Source organism: Perognathus longimembris, chromosome 10, assembly GCF_023159225.1.
Source record: "Perognathus longimembris pacificus isolate PPM17 chromosome 10, ASM2315922v1, whole genome shotgun sequence".
NCBI classification, from domain to species: domain Eukaryota; kingdom Metazoa; phylum Chordata; class Mammalia; order Rodentia; family Heteromyidae; genus Perognathus; species Perognathus longimembris.
Genome location: NC_063170.1, coordinates 35,166,436 through 35,191,804, shown reverse-complemented (window position 1 = coordinate 35,191,804; position 25,369 = coordinate 35,166,436). Strand labels below are relative to the sequence as shown.

The window sequence follows — 25,369 nt, the reverse complement described above, 5'->3', positions numbered from 1 at the left end:
AACAAAAGAGGAATGGAATAATGCTTCAAGTAGTGCTAATACAAATCTAAGAGAAAGGAAGAAACACAGTGAGCTAGAGCTAGAATTTACATTGTAGGGGTGATATAGGCCCTCTAAATGTGACTAGAACACAACTACAGGGGGCTTCTTTGCAGGAGTCAATGAAAATCCTAAAGCCTGCAGGAAGAAATATAATCCCATGACTATGGATTAGCACCACCAGATCAGCAGCATCTTGATTGCTATGGGTCCTCATCTGGGTTCCAGGCCTGTGCAAGGAACAGGGTGACTCACAGTGTGGAAATAGCTGAATGTTAGTAGCATGCAAAGGAAACCTTTGCTTTAGTTGTAGGGCATGACCAATAGTCAGGACTAGGTCTTGAAAACACAGGCTACATTGTGTATATCTAAGTATGTAAGTCGCAAACACAGAGAACTAAGAGCTTTTATAATAATTGAAACTGGAGGGGAGTTGGGTTAGAAACCATCTATGCAGATGGTTCTCAGGAATGGACATGAGAGTTGTTTCAAACCTTCAAGCCAAACATCTGCCCACACATCTATCTGTTACTGCCTGCAGAGCAACAGGGCCTCTGTCTCAGCTGCCTTCTAAATTTTTTGGCAAGCTGTAATCTGGAACCACACATGCATATGATTCTGGGAAACACAGGTCTGCCCTCTTGTCTTCATTGCAAAGCAGACTGCCTCTGGAGCAGGTGGCATAGCCCAGTTCAATACAACCCAGTACTCTAGACTTTCCTATGACCTCTAGCCACCCAGTCCATTTGCCCTTAATTTTCTTGACTAAAAAATAAACCTGGAAACTTTATTTGTGGTAAAGTTTAGGTATGATATGAACCTGAGGTCTATTAGAAAATGTCCTCTCAAGAGCTCATTAACCCCAGTGGTCACTCACAGTACCTTCTCACTCATAACTCAGTAAAAACTGCCATATTCCTGATCTGTCACTGGGGGGAGGGGCATGGAATTCCTCCCCCAACATCAGAAGCCAGGTTCTTCCTGTGAATTGTTCAGAACTCAGTTACTTAAGAGCAATGGTTAAAGATCCTGTGTGTGCTTAATGATCAATATGGGCAAAGGTACCATGTTCTTGAACATGCTTCACCATGCATGGTACCAAGAATGATAGCCAGGTCCTCTAGAGCACTGTATTGGGACGATGCCCAGTCTCTTTAGGAAGAAGCACCAGGACTCATGAGTGACACTTGCCATGAAGTAGGCAAGGCAGCCATGCATACCAGGTAACATACCTTCCATGCTGGTGCTGTCAACCACATCATACTGACTGAGTTTAGGTGCTTACATGATGGATCTCTGTATGTGAAGTAAATATCCACTTTGTATAAAGTGAAGCTGTTAAGCTAGATAGCAGTTGTACCTGTCAGAATGCCACCTATTACAAGCAACAAAAACTAAACTTAAATTGACTTCAGCAAAATCTGTAAATTAAAAGGGACTAATTATTTGACTTATGAAGAATTGTCCCATGTAACTGAAATGTCCAAAATAACATCTGATTTCCAATATAGTTGAACCTAGGGCAGCTGAAGTCAACAAGGTCTGGTTTTTCTTTTCTTTTGTCAGTCCTGTTCTCAGGCCAATATTCTCCAACTAGTGTTCTTATAACTCCTATGGTCAGCTTTGGAAACTCAGTGGAATGAAACCTTCTGTTTCCTGAAAGTTTCAGCTCAATAGATAGTACAGTTCTCTAAAGAATGTGGGATGTGGATAGGAGAGGAAGGGCTCTACTGCCCCGGAAAAGGTGATATGCATGTCCAGCTTGCCAAAGGAATGTCATCTCTTCTTGCCACCCAGCTAGAGTAAGAATTAGCCAAGGGTGTCTCTTAATCATGGAGGCAAGTTTGTAAGCCCTGTGGCTTTCTGCTTATTGGCCTAACAGCTAAGTCATCTGTGGTCAGTGATCCACTCCACCATCCTAGCTCTCAACTTGTACACAGCTGTGCCATGACAACTGGACTACCCTAGAATTAGGGTTCATTGTAAACATTCACAACAAGTGGATTGGCTAAAGTCTTCAGCAAAACATCAAACCTCTTAACATTGTTGTTCAAGGTCACATAATTCTATAACTGCTTTGGATGGTATATACTCCACAGAAGTGAGCATAAGCCCTGCCACAGATAGCTCCATTGAATTGGGTTCCTTGATGGAAGATTCCATTTTCCCTCAGTTCTCTGAGAAATATGGCCCCCCAATTAGTTTATCAATTGATAAGCTCTGGCTAGAAGTAGTTATTTTGTTGTTGGTGGTGGTGGTTGTGGGGCTTGCACTCTGGGCCTGGGTGCTGTCCCTGAGCTCTTCAGCTCAAAACTAGTGCTCTACTAGCTAAGCCACAGCACCACTTAGAAGTAATTATTTTTATGAGGCATTATTTCTGTGTTGTCTACCTGAGGGCCACCTCAAATAATGTTTATCAGGCACAGAGTCTCTAGCAGTTTCCTTTAGGGGAAAAGAAAAAGATTCTTCTTGAAGTCTACCACCTCCAAGGGCAATTGGCTGCCCATTTCAGGGTCATGCTAAGTGGTTGGCACCTGAAAAGAGAGCAAAGTCTTTTTTTTCTTTCAAGTGCAGCCGGAAAATGGGAGTCAGTAGTAAAATTGGGGATCGAGGAGAAGTATTTCCGTGCCGCTTTTTTGTTTTGTTGTGAGCTGGCAAACTTCAACATGCTCAAGCAAAGTTTTGTGAAATTTCTTAAATGCTGAATGTGGCACTGGCCCAAATGAATGTAGATGTTATTTTAGTGCTAGGGGAGATTTATTTTAATGTACAGATGCAGCCACTACAAAGGCCCCTTTTAATCTACTGAGGGCTTTATTCCTTGCTCTTTTCCTCTCTGCTAACCTCCCGCTCATTGCAGGGAGCTGGCTTATGCAGTGCAAATGTAAGGTATTCTCTCCTTCCCGCCTTGTCTCCCAAGGCGACCACATAAGTGCTGACAATAATTATAATTAAGATGCTTTGTGCAAGAAAAGAGCACTTTTCAAGATTTCATCCATAACCTTTCCGAGCCTGTTTACAATCCAGAGACAAAGCTGCCTAACAGAAGAAAATCCTCCCAGCAAGACAATCCCATAGTTTCTTGTTGCAATGTGACCTCAGAGATGCAGCTCCTTACCTAGACCTGGCTTCTTTAAGCACAGAATGATCCACAATTTGACTGCTTGGCTCTGAGATGGGAAATCCATCAGTGGAGCTGAGCCTCAGATATTGGTGTCTTGCACCTTGATCAGAGCCAAAACAAATGGGAAGGGAAGCACAAAGGAAGCCATGGTTACACAGAAGGTTTGGCTAAGCTAAATCTTTATTTCAAGGTAAAAGAAGTAGAACACAGGGAAACTACAGACAGAAGTGGGCCTGGAGTTGGAAAGGGACAACACTCACTGGACTAAGTGACAGAGGGGACAGTGAAACTAAGACAGTTCTCATTTCTATCCTGCCTAAGGCACTTTTTAAAAAAAAATAGTAATTTGTAATATCTTCTTTACTATCTCAAAATGAAATTCCTGGAAAATATTAACCTATTTCCTAACATGCTGCCAAAAAGAAAATCTATACAACATTCCAACTATAATAACAAGACATAAAAGGAGAATAATTCATAAGAGGATAATAGATGTCTTAATATGTAAATGTCTTGGGATAACTGCAAGGGGCTGGAAACTCATATCCCACTTTGCAGTAGGGTCTCTAAGTCAGTGATACCAGAATTCTCCTTGTACCCATTGATGCAACTACTTTGACAGCAAAGCTGCAGGTAAAATAGACTCAATCTCACTCACTCACAAGGCTGTAGTTGCATCTCTAGAGAATCTCATGTGCAAGACTCTGTGAATATAGATGTGAAGCAGAGTTGGGTTTAAGGGCCAGATTTGTTTCCAAGCACATCAATCCCAGGAAGAGTGCTCGAAGCCACAAGGCACATGGAATCAATTTATTGTCAGGGGCCAGCCTGCGAATTGTAGGACATCCAGTTATTGTGACAATCAGAACATCATTGCAAACTTCCAAAACATCTCCCTAGGGGGTGATGCCGCTCCAGAGAACCATACAATGGGAGAGAAAAGAGTCAGGCTTGCAACTCAAAATCCCAGCTCCACCAAGTCCAGGGAGTTCCTTCACTATTGTGAAGCTTTTCTGCAAAATGGAGAAAACATCTTCTCCTTAAGGAGGACAGAATGGTTAAAAGGAATAATGCAGGACCCAGTGGGTCCTCAATTAATGCTCTCTGCTAGGTCATCAGCTTGTAAACTGCTTCTGGTATTCATGTGCCTTGAGCTACTTCTCCCTCTAGAACTTGCTATGAGCATGGTAATTCCCTCACTGCATGGGTTGTTGAATCTCTTTTAGGAACTGCTTGCTTTCCCAAGAATCTTCTTTTGGCTTTTTTCTTTACGTATTTTCATTAAAATATTTTTTGAACTAAGCTAAAAAATTTGAGTGGCTTACACTGTATTCCTGAGATCTGAGGATCATGATTCAATCCAGGCAGGAAAGCCCATGAGACTTTTGTCTCCAATTAACCAAACAGAAGCCAGAAGTGAAGATGTGGCTCAAGTGGTAGAGTGCTAGCTTTGAGTGCAAAAGTAAGGGAGAGCTCAAGGCTAGGAGTTCAAGCCCCAGCACTGGCATACATTTTTTTTAATGGTACTGGAGTTTGGACCTGGTGCTTGCTAGTTAGGCGCTTTAGCAACAACCTCTTCTCTTTGTGCTTTCAGGTAATTTTTCATACTGGGCTACTCTCAGCCTATGATCCTCCTACCTCTACTTCCCTTGTTGCTGATACTATTGGTCTATACCACCATATCCAGACCCTGTTTTCTTTTTTCAAATTGAGGAAGAAAACATGAAGGAAAACATCTCAGGAGTTATTGATGCCTCCAGAAAACAAGTCAGTTCACAGATGCTGAGAGGAAAATAAAACAAAAAGCAAACTGTTGTGAGAAAAATGTGGGTTCACCAGTCTCCTATGAAGCAGATGAGTGTCAGTCTTTTGTATGGGGCTACATTCATTAAATGTGCATTCTTTTAAAGTAATTTTAGATGATTCCCTCTGGCTCGTTCATGTTATATAGTTGTTTTCTCTTGCTTTGAAGTTAGAAAGGGTTGGTTTCAAATTCTGACATCCTTAGCATCCCTCCCAAGCTTCCAGATGGGAGATGTCATTTCCCACCCTCCAGCACAGGCCCTCAGGACAACTCTGTGTCCTCAGTTGTAAAACACGAGATGAGAGGAATGTCTACCTGTGGAGACTCCAGTGGCTCTTTAGCTTTATATTCTCAACAGAGTTGGAGCTGTTGAGAGTAGTTGAGATGATAACTGGCTCAGGTCAGTCATCTTCTATCTATAAGTGTGACCAAATTAGGTTCAGAGAGAACTTGAGGTCCAGGGTACCAGAGGCAAAGAATCTGGGGGTGGTTATGGTTTGTATCTTAAATGTTCTTCAAGGCTCATATGCTTTAAGGCTTGGTCCCCAGCTTCTGCTGCTGATGGAAAGTGGTAGAATCACTAGGAGGCAAAACCTAGTGAAAGGGAGTTAAGCCTCCAGAATATGCCCTTCAATGGGTTATTGGGACCCTGGTTATTTCCTAGTTTTCTCTTTGCTTTCTGGATGCCATGAAGTGAACAACTTTTCTCCCCATCATGGGGCTCTACAGGTCCCAAAGCAATAGAAATAACTGACTGTGAACTGAAACCTCTGAAGCTACAAGCCAAAATAAACCTTTTCTCCTTGAAAGTTGATTTTCTCAGGTATCTTGTATAGTGATGGAAAACTAACACAATGTCTCTGGTTAGGGGGACCTTAACTCTCTGCAAGATGGATTAGTAAGCATTGGCAGTTTTCTAGGCTCAGCAACTCAGTTAAGGATAGGAAATAGGACTTGGATTGAATTAAATAATGTATGGGTTTAATGTACATCGCTGTCAATATGTACATGTGTTATTTATTGAATATGTACTATGTGTCTGGCACTCTGCTAAGTCCCTGTCATGCATTAACTTATTGAAGGCTCACAACCAAACCTATAAGGTATGCACTAGTCCTATTCCCATTGTGCAGAGGAAAATCAACTGTGAAGGCACATGGCTTGCATATGAGAAAGGCATGAAGTGGACACGGCTAGAACCCAAGCTTCTTTGTCATTTTGCAATCTGGACACAAGTATAAGTAAACAAGTCCAGAAGGTTACTAAGAAAGTGCTAACATTGTTGAGAGGTTTCTTGCCTGTATGGTTGGGACTTCTGAAATCCTGTACCCCTAGGACATTCAAGATTGAAACAAAGTCATGGGATACCGCTAAGGTCCCAGCATGCTGTGGTCAGATATCCCCTCCTGAATGTAGAGGGAAACTATTAGTCTTTGCAATGGGATCCTGAGAAGCCTCCATTTTCTCTTGGATGCTTAGGCATTTATATTCCTTTATGTTTTGAAGAGTTGTTCCTGTCCATGGGTCCAGTTTCCATAAAAGCTGCAGGGAAAGTGGGCACAGATGAAGCTGTAACTGTTTTTCCCTTGCCTGTGGGCCAGCCCCTGAGATCTATCCATAAGACCATAACAGTCCATTTTAATCACAGTGCAGTGGTAGCTTGAACTCAATGATTGAGCCCAGGGATGTCTACCAAGATTGGTCCTGAGTTGCTGTGAGAAAAAGCCTAGAGCCCAGTGTTTGTGTCTACTCCCGAGATCACCAATTTTAGTTAAGTGCTCCATTGTTTATGTTCTTGGGTTTTGAGCAAATATTGGCCACAATTTTAACTTCTCACTTTTCAGTTATTTAATCAGTGCAGTTTTATTTGATCTCAGCTTCATTTCTAGCAGAAGCCTTCATTGTCTAGATTGTTGTGAACTTTTGGTGAATTGAAATCTCTTTTCACTTTCTTCCTAAGGCTTACCTAAAGCTGAGGGGAGTGGGAGACACTTAATCATCCAATCATGCAGGCATTTCCTGAGGCACCCAGGCCCATCTGGTCCTCTGTCATCAGTCCATGTACAGATCAATGCCATGCCTCCTCATTCCAAAGGAAGGTCACCTTGGAGTCAGTGGGCAGCTCCTAGGCCTCATCCTGACATGTTTGCTGGGCAAGGAACTTCCTTGTGCTAGCTTGTCTGCTTGTGGCTTTTGGAAGATTGTCTCCTTTAAAATGAGCAGCATAGTTGGGCAAAGGGAAACCTGGGTTCCTCCAGCCTTCTAGCACTCGAAGGACAGTATAGGTTAGGAATATCCCCACCTTGAACTCAGGATTAGACCTAGAGTAAGTAGGTGGTATGCACATCATGGCCAGCTCCTGTCTTTAGCACAAGCTTTCAGTACCTAGGCTTCCCTTGATATTGTTAGGTTTTTAAAGTAGGTAGCCGGTAAAAGAGAACGCCACGCGGTATTCAGGCAGGAAAGAAAGTTTATTACCGAACTGCTGGCCTGTGGTCAAGATGATCCATGGCCGGAGAGAAGGGAGAGAGAGAGAGAGAGAGAGAGACCCCCACCCAGCCCTGCTTTATTTAGGGCAGGGGCAAGGGGTGTGGCCAGGTGGATTAGGAGGTGACCTCAGGGAAAGGGGAGGTAACTGCCTCCAGGTCTGCTGGTTACCCAGGTAACTGGGTGGAGGCTTAATGAGGTGGGGGCATCTGCATGGAGCCCTCAGGGAGAGGACCTAACAGATACCTCTTCCCTTTCCAGTCCATGTTTCTGGACCCTTCTCTCAGTGGTCTCAAAAGTAACAGAGAAGGAGAGATGGTGGAGGCAAAGGCACTGGCTCCAGCAGTTCCGGGGGTTTCTTTCCTGCCTAGAGATTCCTGAGGGCCTCAACTTTAGAGACTCAAAAATCCAGCTTTGGCTCCTTTGTTCTCAGAGTTCCTCCTGTCCTCCCTTCCCTGAGGCTGTGAGCCTGGAATGCTTTAGCTGAGCAAATGGAGAGGAGCCAGGGGGTGCCAGGAAACCCTGGGAGGAAGAATGTTGGTTACAACTGTGTTTCAAACTCTTATGCCCCAAAGGAAGCTGAGAGGCCGCTGATTAACTCCCTAGTGTCTGGAATACAGTGTGTTTGCTCAATTCTTCATCATTTAGTTTTTATGCAATGTCTCTTGGGGTCCAGCTGTGCCTGAGAGTTCATTGTGGAACAGAGGAAGGTCTGAGTTGAGGAACACTGAGACCTCACCAGTGAGGCCTCTGAGCCAGTGAGGCTGAGAACTGGCTCTTAGGTGTAGACCCTGCTGAGAAGGGTTTAGAGTTGCCTGCCAAATCAGAAAGGCCCCGCCCTACATTCCACCCCCAGGAGACTTGACCAGCCAGACTGTTTGGGAACCCAGATGACAGTCTCAGGTGTTGCCAAACATGTGTGTGAGAGCAATCATTTAATGACAGAAGATGGCTTTTCCAGCCTCCACATCTGCCTGATTAAACTATGAGACAAAACTGGTATCCTTCACTCCAAGGCTGATTCCCAAATATTGCAAAGTCTTGAGATTCCAGGAGGTTGGAGAAAACAATGTGTTTGATTACTCCAGAGTGTTCCTTTGCCCCTTTTGCTAATGGGTCCCCGTTCCCTCCGCCCTCCCTACTCACAATCGCCTTGTGTACAGCTGTTCTGGAAGAGACTGCTGCTGCTGGACACATCTGCCACCCAGGTGTTTAACTCTGGAGTGAATATTTGGATGGCCAGAGGGAACCAGGCCTAGTTCATTAAGGCCATGTCTTCCCTTGGCTTTTTCTGCTGTAGTCATCCTTTCCATCCATGGTAAATGGAGCAGAAGTTCTGGATAAAGCTAGAAAGTGATGGTCTTGACCCAGCCATGAAGAGGGCAATTTTTCTGTGACATCTGTCTCCCGAATAAGCACCAGCTTTGTTTGCACTCTTTTGTTGAGTCCTGGTGCTTGTAAAAGCTTGAGACATTCGCCTTCTTACTTGCATCAGCCATATAGATAGATGGTCATCAAGCTCTCAGTGTCTAAATGCTTTGCCAGCTTGGCCTAAAGAGCTCTATCCACTCGCCTTCTTCTGGGTCACTGGATCCTTATGAATTCCAACACATCAGACCTCTTTAGTAAAGTTTCTGGATCCTACTTCCAGATTGGATCCAGATTGGATTGGTCGTTCACATAGTAATTTTAAAGTAATGTCTCAGTCACCCAGGCCAATCACTTATCAAGTGAAATAAACAGAGCCCCAATGAATATTTAGATAATTGGTACAAATATTCTTGATTTCTTACTTAGAGAATAACCAGGACTTATCCTGATAGCACCAGCATGCATTTTGTCTGACAGTAAAAACAAAATACTGAAAGCATGCTAGAACTCACAGTTCAGGAAACCTCGTGACTGCTATAGGTATTAGAATCAAGGATGAAAACACAAGTCTTACTAGAAGACCTTCAGCCTGGGCCTCCTTTCTATTATCCTTGGTCCTCTGTGACATGAAGTGTCACTGGGAATAAAACTCCCCACGCTGTCCTGAGGATTGGCAATACAGTATCAAAAGCCCTTAGCAAGCAAGTGGCATATAGTAGGGGTCTTCACAAGTGGTATTAATACTACTCTTACTACTACTATTAGGTATAAGCACTTGTACTATCTAACTCATAAAATCATTTTTATTGTGGAATATGTAATATTATTTGGAGACAGGTCTGGTAATCAGAGAAAGATGTTTCATTAATTGATTTCTTTGAAAGTAAAAGCATGTTGGAATTTATCACACTAAAATGATGAAGCCTTCAAGTTTCATGTGTGTGTGTTGGGGAGGGTCAGGAGGAGACTATATCAGGTCCAAGGGACATGACCATTTGGCAAAACTAGGGGTTCCTGTCTTCACCCCTCATGAAGGATCAGAAACAAGATCAAGTCCTTGCGTCATCTCACACCTGCCTGGATGAATGATCTTTACTCCTCCGCATCTCCCCTTCCACACACCCGATGGCTTACCACCTTTACCTACCATTTCCAAAGCACAGATCTGTTCACATCTTTCCCTCTCCTGTTGAAAACATTTTTGTAGCTTTCTATTACCCTTTGGACAGAATTCAAACCACCTGCACGGAAACATGTGGTCTCCTGAGAGAAAAACTGAGAAGAACAGACATGGCAGTCAGCATAGCATCCAGTCATACAGTTGCTTCCTCCATGTGGCTTTGGAAGGGCCTGCCTGAGCTGGGTCCTTTTCCAGACACAGGCAACACAAGCAAAGCAAAGAGCTGCTGTCCTCCAGGAGCTTACTTTTTCTCTCCCCATGTGGAAAGGGATGAAAGAGCAATTGTAGATAAATGCTGTGAAGAAGAATGCAGCTGGCTTAACTGTTGACACAGATTGTCCCAGCCCTTCCAGTCTTCAGTGTGTAACAGAGGTCACTGTGGCATTGCCTGGGGATTGTGCCATGTGACCCTGCCCCACCTAGGGTTGCCAGATTGAGCAAATGAAAAATGTTTTTATCTGGAAATCCTACTTCATTTTAGGCTTATACTCTAGCATTAGATAACTGGAAGTTGATAAGTCCTGTAGCTCCCTTTATACTGGGCATGGGGTAGTCCTGGAGTCACTACGGTTTTCACCCAGCTCTTGAGGGAAGTTGAGTTCAGGAGTTTTGCAATGGGCTCAGGGTCCCTCCAGTGAGCCAGATGTGCATGGACAAATCCCTTTCCCTCTAGGTGCCCTGAGTGTCAGAGGACTTGGAGGCATCTCTAGCTCTGTGAGTAGCCCATGAGAATATTTTACTGCTGCTTTGTATTAAATGAGATGACAGACATTCAGCTCAGAGGTATTGGGCAACTAGAGGTGGACATTCTATTATGGATTTGGAATGCTTAGAAATTAGACCCTTTATTTTGTTATAATGTCTTTGTAAACATTAGTAAGTGGTTACCTAATAAGAAATGATTAACTGGAGAGCTATAATTTGGGAGCTTATAATTTTCTTAGTGGATATTGATTTTGCAGCCCTGATTAAAATACAATGAAGCCTGAGGCTTAAATGTTTTATTCTGAAAGGATGAAAAGGATGGAAATTGAATCTAAAAATGTATTGACTTAAAATCTTTATTGAAATAATATTATTCAGAATTTTGTGAGTATAAAGTATTCAATGCCAGCTCACAGTGACCTTAGAAAGCTGAGGAAATACAGCTTTCTTTAGACGAATTCTGGAAATGGACTTCCAGATTACCTCAGGGGTGAGAGGAATATTATTTTACTCCACAGCCCTACTAATCCTTTTCAACAAGTCATTAAAACCCAAATGGAGGAAATATGAATAATTTCCATTTATTACATTTCTACGAAAGGAGACTATTCTCAAAAATCTGTGATGAGACAAACACAATGTGATCATTGAAGAAAGACATTAGGTCTTCCTACACCTACCTATCCACAGTTGCCAGGCTTAGTCAGCAGGCAAGAATACTTCCAGATTAAATAGGGCTCTACAGCCATGACTCTTCAAAGGAAATCTTCTGCTATCACCTTGTCAATCTAGGGATAATGTGAGCCCTGTTTCTCCTCCCTCCTCTCACCACAGACATACATCATGTGGCTCTTTGTTATTTAAAAGCATGTACATATAAGAAAGATCACCCCATACACCATAGGGAATACTTCAGGAAAGAAATATGCAATCTGTTTGGGTCATATTCAAAATATCTTTTTTCCCTTTATCATTCTATTTCTTTACTTGGCATCAGCTAAAATATGAGGTGTGTCTACAGCTATAAGATTTCCGTCCCTACACACTCCTAATTTCTGAAATAATACCATACCTTGGAGATTAATGTTCAAGCTTTGCAGAGATTATAACAAATGCATTTTGCTTTGATCCAAACATTTTTCCTAAAGGTTATTGCTGCTCATTCTCCCTAGTTTATAATCTTTTAAGAAAAGATTGGGGTTTGCCGGCCCAACGCTGAAGGGACAGGGGAGCAGCTGCCTTTTCTCCCCCCACATCTTCATGAGGGTACTCTCAGTTTTCAATTTCACCCAAATTAGTCCCAGGATTTCAGTTGTCTTTTTTGTCCAACATTCCATCATGCAATTCATTAAAATCTTCACATGAAATATTTAACAGATGAGTTATGACATAATTCACATTACGATTTTAAATTGTTATTCATGTGGTAAGTCATTTCTCCTGGACATTAGCAGACCCCTGGAATAGGCCCACATTTGATGTAAGGAAGGTCAGAGTTCTTTCCTTCAACACTCAATACAGTGGCCTGATTCCAAACTTGGGGTTAATCATGAAATATTCCAAAGAAGTGACATTCAGATTTGTTGTTAGTTCTACTTGCAATTAACTATTTTGAAAACAAACAGAAGAAAACATTTAAACAAATGTGGCTTGGCTAACAGCTATTATGGTTGACTGTTAATGAAGGCAAGTTGGGATCCAAATGTGCCAGGCCTTGTTACCCTCACTGCTAGCAATCTTGTGTACAAAGCAATAAAAATCCAGGGGCACTCTCAAAGGGGGCTAAGACTGGCTGGGAGATATTAACCCAGCCATGTAAAAATAGCCACTACCCTGCTTGAGAAGTATAACCAGCAAGGGAGCTAATTTTCTGGGGAGAAAACTTGAATGGGCATTAGTTCACAGAGCCTGGGTCTAGAGGAAAGGTTACCCCTAAGGGAGGAGATATATGGAACATCATTGGCATGAAGTACTTATTATTAACACACTTTGGTTTTACTGTCCCTCATAAAGAGGCAGATTTTTTTGGGGGGGGAGGGGCAGTCCTGGGGCTTGGACTCAGGGCCTGAGCACTGTCCCTGGCTTCTTTTTGCTCAAGGCTAGCACTCTGCCACTTGAGCCACAGCACCACTTCTGGCCATTTTCTGTATATGTGGTGCTGGGGAATTGAACCCAGGGCCTCATGTATATGAGGCAAGCACTCTTGCCACTAGGCCATATTCCCAGCCCAAGAGGCAGATTTTTTAAACTGTAGATTTCTAGCCATCAATTGGAATCTACTCGAAGAAACATCCCTTGTTTGGGGCAGGCTAGTTTTAGGGTCTGACTATGCCTGTGCATCAGAAAGAATGGCCAAGCCATTGAAAAGCTTTGTGACCAAGCACCTGGCAGGTGAGCACAGGAGCTGGCACCACAGTGTCAGGGACAGTAGCATTGTCTGATTCTGTACCTGCCCTGTTTCGCGTGTTTTGAGTAAACGTAGGTGATCACAATTTCAGAAGAGGCAAGCAGCAGCACTGGAATGGGAAAGCCCACTTGCATTGATCCCACAGGGAAACAATCCATTGTAAGAGATTTCTTAGCTGAGATGATTTTGGAAAAGATTTACTTACCAATATTACACCCTAAAGAACAGTTGGTATTTTTGGTGGGCAAAATTTCTGCCCAGTCTCCACATATTGGCATCCCTGGCATATTGGCCCTGAAGTAGGAGAACAAAAGCTCTAGAAGCAAATCATAGCATGAATGTTGACAAAACTAGCAACCTATGTGTGTTCAGATACACTTCATATAATGTAATCTTGTTTACCCTTGTTTCAGAGTCATTCCAGGAAAATTTGGCCAGGAACTAGAGCCAGTGTGACTCTCCTATGGAGATGGAGGTCAATTGATATTCTTGGGGTGCACAGAGTAGTTCTAGAGACAATGTTCACAGCCTGTTTCCCAGGAAAACATTTCTGGTTGTAATTCACTATTGATGGCAGCAGTGCTTTTCTGTCTCCTGGATGTGTTCGGGGTGTATGTGGGTGTATCTTATGGCTGGAGGACTGGGCATGTTTGGAAGCAGGGGCGTTTTTGTGAACTTTTGTGCCAGGCATGGTGAGCACTATTTTATAAACCGGATTTGTGCTCCTAAGGGTATGTTGCAAGTTGAGGCCAAGCCCACAGAAAATTATTTCTAAATGAATACAATATGAAAAAGTTATTTTATTTCTAATTTTACATGTAACATTGTTACTTCGTGAGTTTTGGATTACACTTGAATGCATGTCTATTAACGTGATATGAGATGCATGCATGATTTCATCTTGAATGCATTTTGAATATAATAGCACTGGAAATGTAATTTGTATTCTCAAATTTATAAAGCAAAATAAATAAATCTTGGGGGGTGGTAGCCACGTTGAGCATATTGCATTGATTTCTTCAGGGTTCTCTTAAGCTAATTACCAACTTCCCATTGCTGATCCAAGTTTCTCATGCTGGCAGTCCTATCTAATCTCATCTCAACCCTCCACCCCCCCCCCCCCCCCCGCCAACTCATCCTCATTTCGTTCGCCTCTGAGGGGTAGAAACATGAGCAAGTCTATAGGGAACTCTACCTTTGTTCCCTAAGGAGTGCTGGTAACCAGTTCTCTGTGATCCCTTCTGGGAGTACTGCCCACTGTCTAATAAAACTGTGCAATGTGGAAATTGTTTAGGTGGGCATAGACCAGTGCAGTGGCCTCAGTATGTGTGGCTATTGAGCTCTTGAAATGTGACTAGGGTAACTAAAGAATGAAGCTATGAACTTAATCATTTTAATGGTTACTGGTTTGGACAACACAGACTCAGAAGATTGGAGGTCAGTTGCCTGCCCCTAGATTTGAATGAATCGATCACAGACATTTTGTAAGTCAAATGGCCTATCATTCTGGTGCTCTGTTGAAGCCCTCTGAAATACTTCAGTGCACATCTTCAGATAATTGAGTGTCCTTCCCAGTTTGCAATGCTTGGCTCTTATGGTATGTCTTGAATACAACACACCTGCCATGGAGCACAAAGGGTTTCTGACAAACATGGGAAGAAGGAATAAGAGAGGGGAAAGTAGGATAGAAAGTCAGAAGATTGGAAAAAGAAGAGGTATAGATGGAGACACTCCATTGAAGGCCTGTGTTCTGTATTTCTAAGCTGAATAGATGTACCCAGGTCTTCATACTGCATTGAGATGAGTTTGAAGAACAGTCTCTCATGGATAATTCAAGCCCAAAGAGATGCTCATGCTTGGAATACATAAATATTCCATGTGAAGGGGCCTGGAGTAACAATTTTCTTAACAATAATTTTGTTGTTTTGCTGTGCTCCTGTCCTGGAGGCTCACTCTATATTGATCAGATAGATAGTAGATAGATAGATAGATAGATAGATAGATAGATAGATAGATAGATAAATAGAGATGATATAGAGAGGGAGTAATGTTACTTGGATCTATTCAGCTCCTGTGAGGTGAACAAGATATCAACAACATACAAAGGATAGAGGTTCCTAGCAGGGAGCCCTGGAAGTGAGGAGTACCACACCAGGGAAAATATGTTGATGATTTTCTGGACTGTCTAAAAAATTTCAAACCCCAGGAATGGTGTTTTTATTTTCTGCACTCTCCTTGGGACTTGAGTTTCACTAGAGCATTTTCTGTCTTTTTTTCCTCCTTATTAAATTAGCAAGACTGACTTGAAGCAGAATATACTATTATAGCCTGAAATGTTGATGAAAGAACAAAACAGACGGGCATGACAAAGATCTCAGGTTCCATGTAGATTGTGGGGGATGGAAAAGGAGTGGAGTTGCTGAAGTAAAAATGTTTTCTCTGATAAAAGTTGAAAAGGAAAAATGTGGAACAAAACAGGAAAACAGTAATGTTTGTGGTGGGTTTTTGGTGTTTTATTTTGCTTGTTAGTGTTTTGTGCTTTAAATTATTTTCATGCCAGCAAATAATGATCTCAATGTACCAGTGGCTAATCTATTTCATTTGCTTGTGTCCCACTACCTGGGCTCTCTGCCTAGCACTTCCCTTGCTAGCTTTCAGAATGGACCTTCTAAAATACAAATCTATTCCTATCACTTCTATAAAGATTTTTAATGACACCTGAGAATATATGAATCTTTTTTTCTGTAAAGGACCAGATAATAAATGTTTTAGACTTTGTGGACCATTCTGTCTCTGTTGCAACTCCTTGGTTCTGTCATTATAATCACATCTAACAAGTGAACATGGTTGGGTTCCAGTAAAACTTTATTTACAAACAGATTAGACCCTCACCCAAAGGTGAGCCCTGTCCTACAGAATATCTTTTAGATGTCACTCAATACCTTTTTTCATTTAACTTTGGCCTGTATACCCCGGTCCCCATGCCCATTCTTCTGAAGCCTCCAAACATAAGGTGAACTCTAAATGCATGATGTTTTGCCCGTTACTCCCTCCATTTTGGTCTCCATCTTCTCATGATTCTTTCTTTGCTATGAATCAGATCTCTGTGCCTTCTCGTACACAAAGCTCTTGAAAATTCTCCTAGAACAACCCTGTACCCCACAGCTCTTTGTTTATTGCTCTAGTGTAGCATTTACCTTCTAGCTGCTTCTCAAGTAGTCACTGAAGGAGGTGTTATACTCTTTTTCCTATAAATACTTAGCTAGAGTTTAGTATAGAGAAGGCTACAGAAAAAAAACCAAATAATTACGATTTTGATTTAACAATGGGTTTGTGAATCTCATAATCATAAAGAAATAAGCAAACTTACAGATGAGAATACTGGGAGTGAGCCCAGATGTGAATGGGAAGCCCAAGTTTCTGGAGGAGGCACAGGGATCAGCAAGCAGGAACATAGCTGGGTTGAAACCAAGCAGACCAATTACAGTTGCCCTGTGAACCCAGACAGAGAGTGAGGAGTGAGGGAAACAGTGTCTAGGTTAGGGCACTGGGACCAGGGAGAGGGTACAGCCCATTGGAGGGAGATCAGAGAAAAGCAGCCCACATGATTAATGGGACAGAGGGACTGACTCACCAGGAAAGATGAAAGCGCCCTGCAGAGCTGGGATATAGGATGGACAGAGGCAGATGATAGCAGGCTCCAAGTATGTGAAATGCATAAACACCCTGGAGGAAACAGCCAGCTTCGTTAGGGAGGTGAAAATGGGGCCCCACCAGACAATGGGATGTGCTCAGAAAGGGCATGGGAAGTATTCAAGAAGGTTACATGGAGCTGATGGTGAAACTAAAGAGGTGATGAGGGGCAGGGAAGCTGACTATTTGAAGGAGAAACATCATAAAAACATTGCCATGGGGCAACTCTCTCAAGCAATGCTCATGTTTTCATCCTGCAGGGCACCCAAAGCTTGCCCGGCTGTTGACTTTGGCCATGAGACATGAATAATAAAATCATTTTGACTGCTAGCCTGGGGTAGGTGGCTGGAGAGCAATGCCAAAGAGAAGCTATGACGAGAGACCCACAAAGACAACAGAGAAACCCACTTTCCTTTTCTTGAATATGAGTTACTAGCTGTTATGGAAATGTTGAGGCTCTCTTTTTTGAAGTCAGTTTGCTATCTTCCCCTACTTGCCTTTGGTAAAACCAGAGATAACTATCCCAAGCCCTCTTCATGAAATTTCCATCCCTCCTCCCTGTTGCCAGTGCAGCAGAGTCAACCCTAGTGGGCTTCTGCTGGGCACCCTGCATGCTGAATTATAGAACATTTTGCTCAATGAACTCCATTTGAAATACTACAAATAACTCTTGGGTTCCACCTTCCTTCAGATGTTCTCTGCAATTTTCTTCAAATCTAGGAAGAGAAGCTGAGTCATAGAGACTCACCAAGTAGCCCATATTCTACACAGTATATTCTACAGAAGTTAAATTTCCTAAAGAACTACATTCATCCTCAACCCTAGCTATATCTTAGAATTACCTAATGCTCATTAAAAACCACTTGTGCCTACCCAGCACCCACAGAAATTCTGGTTTAAATGGAATTGGGATGTCACCCAGATGTCATTACTTTTTCTTAAAGTTCCAAAGGTGGTTCTAATGTGTTGGGAACTATCCACTGAAGACCCCTTATTGTCATTTGATTATTCTTCCATCCTTCTCTGTAAATGCTAACTACATGTTGGATTTTTTATTTTAAATGATTCATTTACTTTTGATGGATCATCTATGTACTTGGTACCTTGTTGGGGGGGGAGGGGGCTGACAGAGGTCCAACAGGGAGGAAGGACAGGACCTTTGTTATTGGGGAGGTTAAGTCCCAAACGCAGAGGACACAATTTAGGGCAGAATGAGATGAGCACTATGCATTAAAAAGACCAGTGCAGAGATGGACCCCATCTGCACACTACAGCACTGCTTGCATCCAATCCCACCTGAGAACTGAAAACCTAACCCCAATGACTGATAACCAAGCCTTTCCAAATGTGCAAACCCAGTTAACATTTGCTCTCAGGCATTGCTGAAATAATTTTGTTTGGAATTACCTTCCCTATGATTTAGCCCCTGTTGTCACTGTATTTGATTTTGGTACCCTGGTTATTGTATACATGTTTGTCTGAATCAGGGGAGGGAAAGGGAACATCAAAATGGTGAAACTAAGAGTAAATGCAACAGCAATACTTACAAGACTATATGTTGTAAACAAACTGTACAACTTGGGGGGAGGTGGAGAGGAGGGAAGATGGGAGAAAAATGAGGGAGGAGGTCACAAGAATGACAAGAAATGTACTCACTGCCTCACATATGTAACTGTAAGCCTTCTGTACATCACCTTGACAATAAAAATAAAATAAAAAAGATATGCAGCTAATCATATGAAGGCAATAACCAAAGACGTCCTTAAGTCTCCTATAGTTCATGAAGCCAACACAGCAATGATTATCCAAGTCGAATGTCTCACATGGTATGATGCAAAACTCCAGGAGTAGATAAGGGTACTTTTCTCTTGTAACTGTCTATTTTTTTTGATAGATGTTAGTACTTACTTTGAAATTATCATAGGGTTTTAAGTAAAAGAAAGAAATATGGAAAGATAAATGGTAGTGCTGGTGGGACAGGTTTTGCTAGAGTATACCAGAGTAAATTGCCTCCTCTGATGAGTCCAGCGGTGTCATTCTTCTGAACTGTTCAAAAATCATCTGATGAGATTTCTGCCTGGTTCTGAGCTATGTTGAACTGGCACCATGGAGAGAAGTATGAAGAGCTTGTTCATGTTCTGGTTCTGAGGTTCTACCAAATTCTACTTCCCAAAGCTTCCGGTCACTTTTATAACCTCTTCCTCTTCAGTGTCTAGTAGTGGAGCCAACATTAGCTGTTGCTTTAGAAAGCTTTGCACAGACAGAGCTGTCATAGTCTTAACACAGTTCCTGGGGAAAGAAAAGAATTGAGCTGTGGACACTAGGGGGCCTGTGAAGCAATGTCAGAGCAAAGTGACTCTCTTCAAAACAGCAGTCTCAAAGTGCTTTTCAAGTGATAGATTTCAAAAACACAAGCAGAATATACCTTTTAGACATTGAAATTCATATAGTAATAGCTGAATCAGGACCTGAAGAAATACTAATATTTCCCATGTATTTCTTTCTTATTTTTAGCTCATGTTAGGGGGATATTACTGCAAGTATATGGATTTTCAAATAATTAAAGTGATATATCTCCAAAGTTCTATCTGCCCTGCATACAGCTTGCTTTATTTTAAGACTTCTATAAAGAGAACCTCAAGAATTCCTTACCATAAAGTTTAATAAAGGTCTTAGTTGTATGTTTCACTATAAATTTTTTTTCTGCTATGCTTATATTGGCTTCTCACTGTGATGGATTATTGTCGATGTTAATCTTAAATAATTGTGTAAAGGGATCTCTGATGTTTTGTTTTATTTATCATTTTTCCCAGCTGTAGGCATTCAGATGAAACTTGAATTTTTCCAAAGGAAGTTCTGGACTGCCAGCAGACAGGTGAGGCGGAATCAGCGACGCGAAGCAGCAGCCTTACTATTATACAGGTGTTCTCATCTGGGTACCCGGATCTGAAAAGTGCCAGGTCTCTGATGAACTGCCAGCTGCTCAGATTACAGTTCATTCCACTGAAAAATAAAGGTCTGTCAGCACATAAGACACCACATGCTGGGTAGAGCAGGGCATTTACTCCCAGGAACAATTTGAATTATAAGGTCAAGATATTTATCTCCAAAAGAAGGTTTTGCTTTTGTATTGGAGCCTTTTCTGATTTTATAGTGGCTTTCTCCTAATATTGTGATGCCCGGCCATTTACTTATAAATCTGTTCATTGCAATTTAGAAGGCCTTCAGATGATGAGATTTATCAAAGGGGGTATCTGCTCTTTCCCCTCTGCCCCCCTCCTCTCCAAAGGGTTTCTCTGGCTGTTTCCACTTGGAGAATCTGGGAAAATGCTTGCCCTTTACTATGCTATTTATTCTACGGGGCAACCATGGTATCTGTTCAGTAATTCACCAGAAATAGCAAGTCATGCATTGCTTTCATTTGTGTTCTAAATGTTGGATGTATTTATTCAAAGAAAATGAAATCAGAATAACAAAGAGATAGATACCTGCATTCCCAGATTTACTGGGCACTGTTCAAAACAGTTAAGATATGGAAGCAACCCAAGTGCCTATCAAGGATGAAGGGAGGAAATAGGGCTGATTTATCATTTCTTAATAACACTTTAGGAAGCTGTAAACTAAGAACATAGATAAGAGTTTGTTTTTTGTTTTAGGTCACTGTGAAATAATTTTAAATTAAATAATTACATAATTATGTCTCTTGTTACCAAAAGATGTAAAGTCTTTAAAAGATATTATCAACATTGAATGACAACATAAATTAAAATAAATGGAAGAAAGCCAAATGGAGGCTGAGATCTGAGGCCTCTCAATTCAAACTTTGGGGAGGACTGGCTCTTTTCCATCTTTTTCTGTGTGTGTATGTGGTGCTGCTGGTGGTGGTGGTGGTGGTAGTGGTGGTGGTGGAGGTGGTGGTGGTGGTGGTGGTGGTGGTGGTGGTGGTGTGTGTGTGTGTGTGTGTGCATGCGTGTGTGTGTGTATGCGCACATACACGCCACATCGAGGCTTGAATTTAGGGCCTGGACACTGTCTCTTAGTTTTTTCACTCAAAACTAGTGCTCTACCATTTGAGCCACCCTTCTACTTCTGGCTTTTTGGTTCTTAACTGGAGATGAGAATCTCACAGGCTTTCCTTGCTTCTCCCCCATTCCCCACAGTGTGCCTCTCTGGATGGCAAGTGCTCCATCAGCTGTGATGATGAGGTAAGATGGCTGAGGGGAGGTGACAGACAGACATGCTTTCAGAAGGAGAGAATCCAGCTGTGAACAGAGCACCAAATCTGACACATCACTCTGGGCCAACGTCCAAAAAAAAAAAAACAAAATCAAAGAAATAAAGACAAGGACATTTGCTTCTTTTTCTTTTTCTTTCCTCCCCCCCTTCTAATAAGACAGTTCGATTATAAGAGCTAGAGAAATGTGTTTAATATCTCATGGATAGCACTATCGGAATGTGGACATTTGTTTCTAGGAAGTAATAGACATTGTTACCCTTTGAAAGCCATGCAATTCTTAAAGCTTTACCTTTTTTCCAGCCTTATGGCCATCCAGTGAAACTGGTAGGAATTTTTGGCCCATTCATCAGATAAGAAAATAGAAGATGAGAGAAATTGAGTGGTTTGGTTAATTTCATTTCATAAATATTCAGAAAATCTAGAGGTGAAAGCTCTGAAATTCAAGAATTTTCATTCCATTCTAGTGTTTTCCTCTTGGAACTCTTCCGTCTCTTCTTCTCCTTCTTCCTCTGTGTGGTTAAAGGAATTTGAATCCCAAACATCATTGGTAGAATTAAAAATATGGGCCCTAAGTCTGCCCATCAAACAGGATTTTATAACATGAAATCCAGTGTCCCCTCTACTTAAGTACAAGTAAAAGAATCATAGTGGACTTTTCACTCCAGTTTAAGTAGCTTTTCCTCTCTGTCTTATTTAAACATCAGTAGGTTCCCAAACTAAACTTTATAAATAATTACATATTTACAGTTTTTGTTACATTAAGTTATAAGAAACCCTAGTCAAACAAATTTCAACAGATTAGAAGTTGATTTCAAAATAAAGCAGGCAAAAGAGAAACAATCTCATATCTATAAAAGGATGGAGTTCTTTGTTAAGTTCAGGGACAATTCCCTAGGATATTCAAGTGGGCCTCAGAACTCCCTCTCTCTTTCACATGTAATATCTTATTGCAATGATCAGCACAAGGACTAGAGAAAGAGTGCAATTAGCCAATGTCAATATGGCCCGGTGTTAAGCTCTTCACTTTGCTCAGTGGGAACAATTACTAACCCAAATTTATAATAACCAAATCAAGTTTGTTTAGTTGGTGGTGGGATGGATGGCAGTTTGGGTAGCTGGGTGGTTGATTAGTTGGTTCATTGGTTGGGTGGGTAAGTGGGTGGTTGGTAGATGGAACCAGCTCAGTACATCTACGTAAAGAGCAACTGGAAATAGGTCTCCAATTTGTTGATCATTTGTTGTTGAGTGACTGGTATTACAGGTGATGAAGAATGATGAGTAAATACAGGTCATACAATTAGACTGATGAGCTGTGATTTTGACAACAAATAATAAGCTTTGTGACCTTGGACAATTCTCTGAGCCTCTTTATGACCCAGTTTTCTCAACTACACAGTGATAGAGATTGAAATATGCACATAGAGAGTAATGATGAAGAATGAGGGGGGAAAATATTTTTTAAAAATGCTTAGCAGAGCTCCTGGCAAATGGCAAACATTGAATGTTAGCTCTAAGCCTAATAGGTTTGAGTAATGATTCACCTGTATCTGAAGCCTTAGACAATAATGGCACATATATTGTGGCACAGTAAGTACAGGCTGGTGATATTCTCTTTATCACTAATGATCTCTTTTCAGCAGCCTTGAGAGAAACCCAGGCAACTGTCATTTAAAGGTTCACATACTTTGAAAATTAAACTTGATGTGGTGGTATGTGTCTATAATCCCAGATATATGGAAGACAGAGATGGGGGAATTGAAATTCAATGCCAGTGTTGGTAAGGAAGGTAGCAAGATTGTCACAAAAAGCAACCTAGGATGAAGGTCCACGCCTATGATCTCAGGGACATGGAGGCAGAAGTAAAAAGGATCAAAGTCTAAAGCTGAACCTGTACATAAGTATGAGACTGTATCTGAAAAATAACTAAAGCAAACAGTGCTTTTGATAATAAAAATTTGAAAAAAAATAAAGCAAACAGTGCTGACTCAAGTCGTAGATCACCTAACAACCATAGACAAAGAAGGAAGGCAGAGAGGGAGAAAATTAAGCCCTGCATTTTCCTGATTTTTTTAACTTGATCTGATGCTCAAATGTCTTCAGTTTGCACTTTGAAACTATCATCTATTTTCCTCTTTGACCCTTACAATTTGGCTCCAGGCAAGTAATTGTCATTGTTTTAATGGAAATGCCAACCTTCCTTCTCACCCAGACCCAATTCAATTTTCCCAGGAGATTCTTTCCAGGTATTTTTCTCTTTTCAGTATTACCTAAATAGGTCTATGAGACCATGTCTTTCCAATCCCTAGCTGCCCTCGTGTAATCAATCAGAGGCCCATTAAACAGCTGCAGGAGTTCACTAATTCATATGCTTCTGGCTTATCCACAGCACTGAAGACCTGCCTCACTCCCTCAGACTGGTTAGACATGCTTTGCCTGCCTTAGAGTCCCTCCAGCCCCAGTGTCTCCCCACCAGCACTCTCCTTGGGCCTCAGCAGGAGTGTGAGAGGCTTGTGGGTGGGGTCAGTGTGGCCTAGTGTGAATCTTTAGTTGTCCAGGCAGAGCCCAAACCATGTGACTTGGAGGATCTGGCCATAGTGCTGACTGAAGTTTTAAAAAGCTCTCTATTGCACATGGGGCAAATGTTAGCTTATGAGCCCATTAGAGGAAGTCTCAAATGCTCACTCCTTCAAAGATGTTATTGGGCCCTTCTGAGGGACGAATGCCTGGTTGACCATGAAAGATACAGTGTGAAACTAATTTAGAAAAGACCCCTGCACTCCTAGAGCTTACTGGGTGGCAGGGGAGGCAAGTACATCTAATCACTGTCCTAGGTAAGTGCTACAGAGTGACCAACACTCATTGGTAGCAGAGGCTACTTTAAAGAGGTGACACACAAGCCACTGGCAGACAAGAAAGGAAGGGACATTGATGATGATGTATGATGCATGAGAAGAACTTCCTAGGTAGAGAATAGCCCTGTAAGGCATGGAGGTGGGATAGTGGTTGAGCACTAGCCCAGCATGCACAAAGCCCTGGTTCAGTCTGTAGCATTGTCAGGAAACAAAGCAAACCTGGTTGGCATTGAGGACATAAAGGAAGGAGGAAAGCCATGTCTGCCTCCCATCTCAGCCTGACCCAGCTAGCATTTCCTCACTGCATCCACTCTCTTTTCTCAATTACCTATCACCAACCTCCAACTCCTGTTGAGAGAAGCAGTACTCTGCAAAGACGGTGGAAGGTGAGAGGGCTGTCCTCTAACTAAGACATTTGGAGGAGGATGAGGGGGCCAAAACCTTCCTAATACATTCTGTTCTTTTCTTTCTTTTTCTAGAGAACTACAGATTAATAGTATCTACCATCTCTAAGCCTTTGAGAGTCCTTAGGCACTCCACTGTCATATAGGAGACACCTTGACTTGTTACAGCCCTTGGAGCAGAGCTACATCTGCATAGGTGGGATCTCTGTATCTGGAGCTACCCCACCTGGCCAGAGAGTCCATGGGAGTGGCTTTGAATATCTTTCATGGGTACACAGGTCCCTGCTACCAAGTATATCTTTCCAAAGTGGTTACTTTGCAATAAAATTATTTCATATAGATGATATTTTGATATTATAGTTGACCTATAATGAAATGAGAAAGCAAGTGGTGAGAACAAAGGGTCAAGGTATCCTAAAACAGACATATTAGAGATGAGGTTAGGAGACCTGAAGAAGAGTACTAAGCAGTTGCACTATTTTGTTTTGGGATGAGACATACTGACTCTAGCTTCAATTTTAGGTGAAAGAACCAACCCCCACCCCACCTCAATATAAACAAAGACATCTCCCTAAACCAAGAAAAAAAAATCACCAAACCTGTGGACCTGAACTTGGGACATTGAGCTTTCTCACTCAAGTGTAGTGTTCTGCCACATGAGCCACACCTCTACTTCTCTGGCTTTAATTGGAGAAAAACAGTGCCACTCACTTTCCTGCCCTGGCTGGCTTTGAAACTTGATCTTCAGAGATCTCCTGGGTAGCTAGGCTTATAGGCCTGAGCCTCCAGTGCCCAGCAAGGGCCTGTTGTTTTTATTTTGTTTGGCTTTGTTTTTGCTGCCAGTCCTGGGGCTTGAACTCAGGGCCCGCGCACTGTCCCTGGCTTCTTTTTGCTCAAGGCTAGCATTCGGCCACTTGAGCCACAGCGCCACTTCCGGCTTTTTCTATATATTTGGTGCTGAGGAATCGAACCCAGGGCTTTATGTATACGAGGCATGCACTTTACCACTAGGCCATATTCCTAGCCCCCTTGTTTTGATTTTAACCACTTCTCTGCCTGAGAAATG

General features: G+C 42.0%; 1 protein-coding gene across 1 annotated transcript in view; it reads left to right on the top strand.

The window, feature by feature from the left end:
• Cacna2d3 (calcium voltage-gated channel auxiliary subunit alpha2delta 3) overlaps positions 1-25,369 on the top strand; it is a 929,381-nt gene that overhangs the window by 816,859 nt on the left and 87,153 nt on the right. The window contains exons 27-28 of the mRNA XM_048355814.1: positions 19,624-19,685; positions 20,971-21,015. Coding sequence (XP_048211771.1) covers positions 19,624-19,685; positions 20,971-21,015 — 107 coding nt within the window. The remainder of the gene's footprint in view (positions 1-19,623; positions 19,686-20,970; positions 21,016-25,369) is intronic.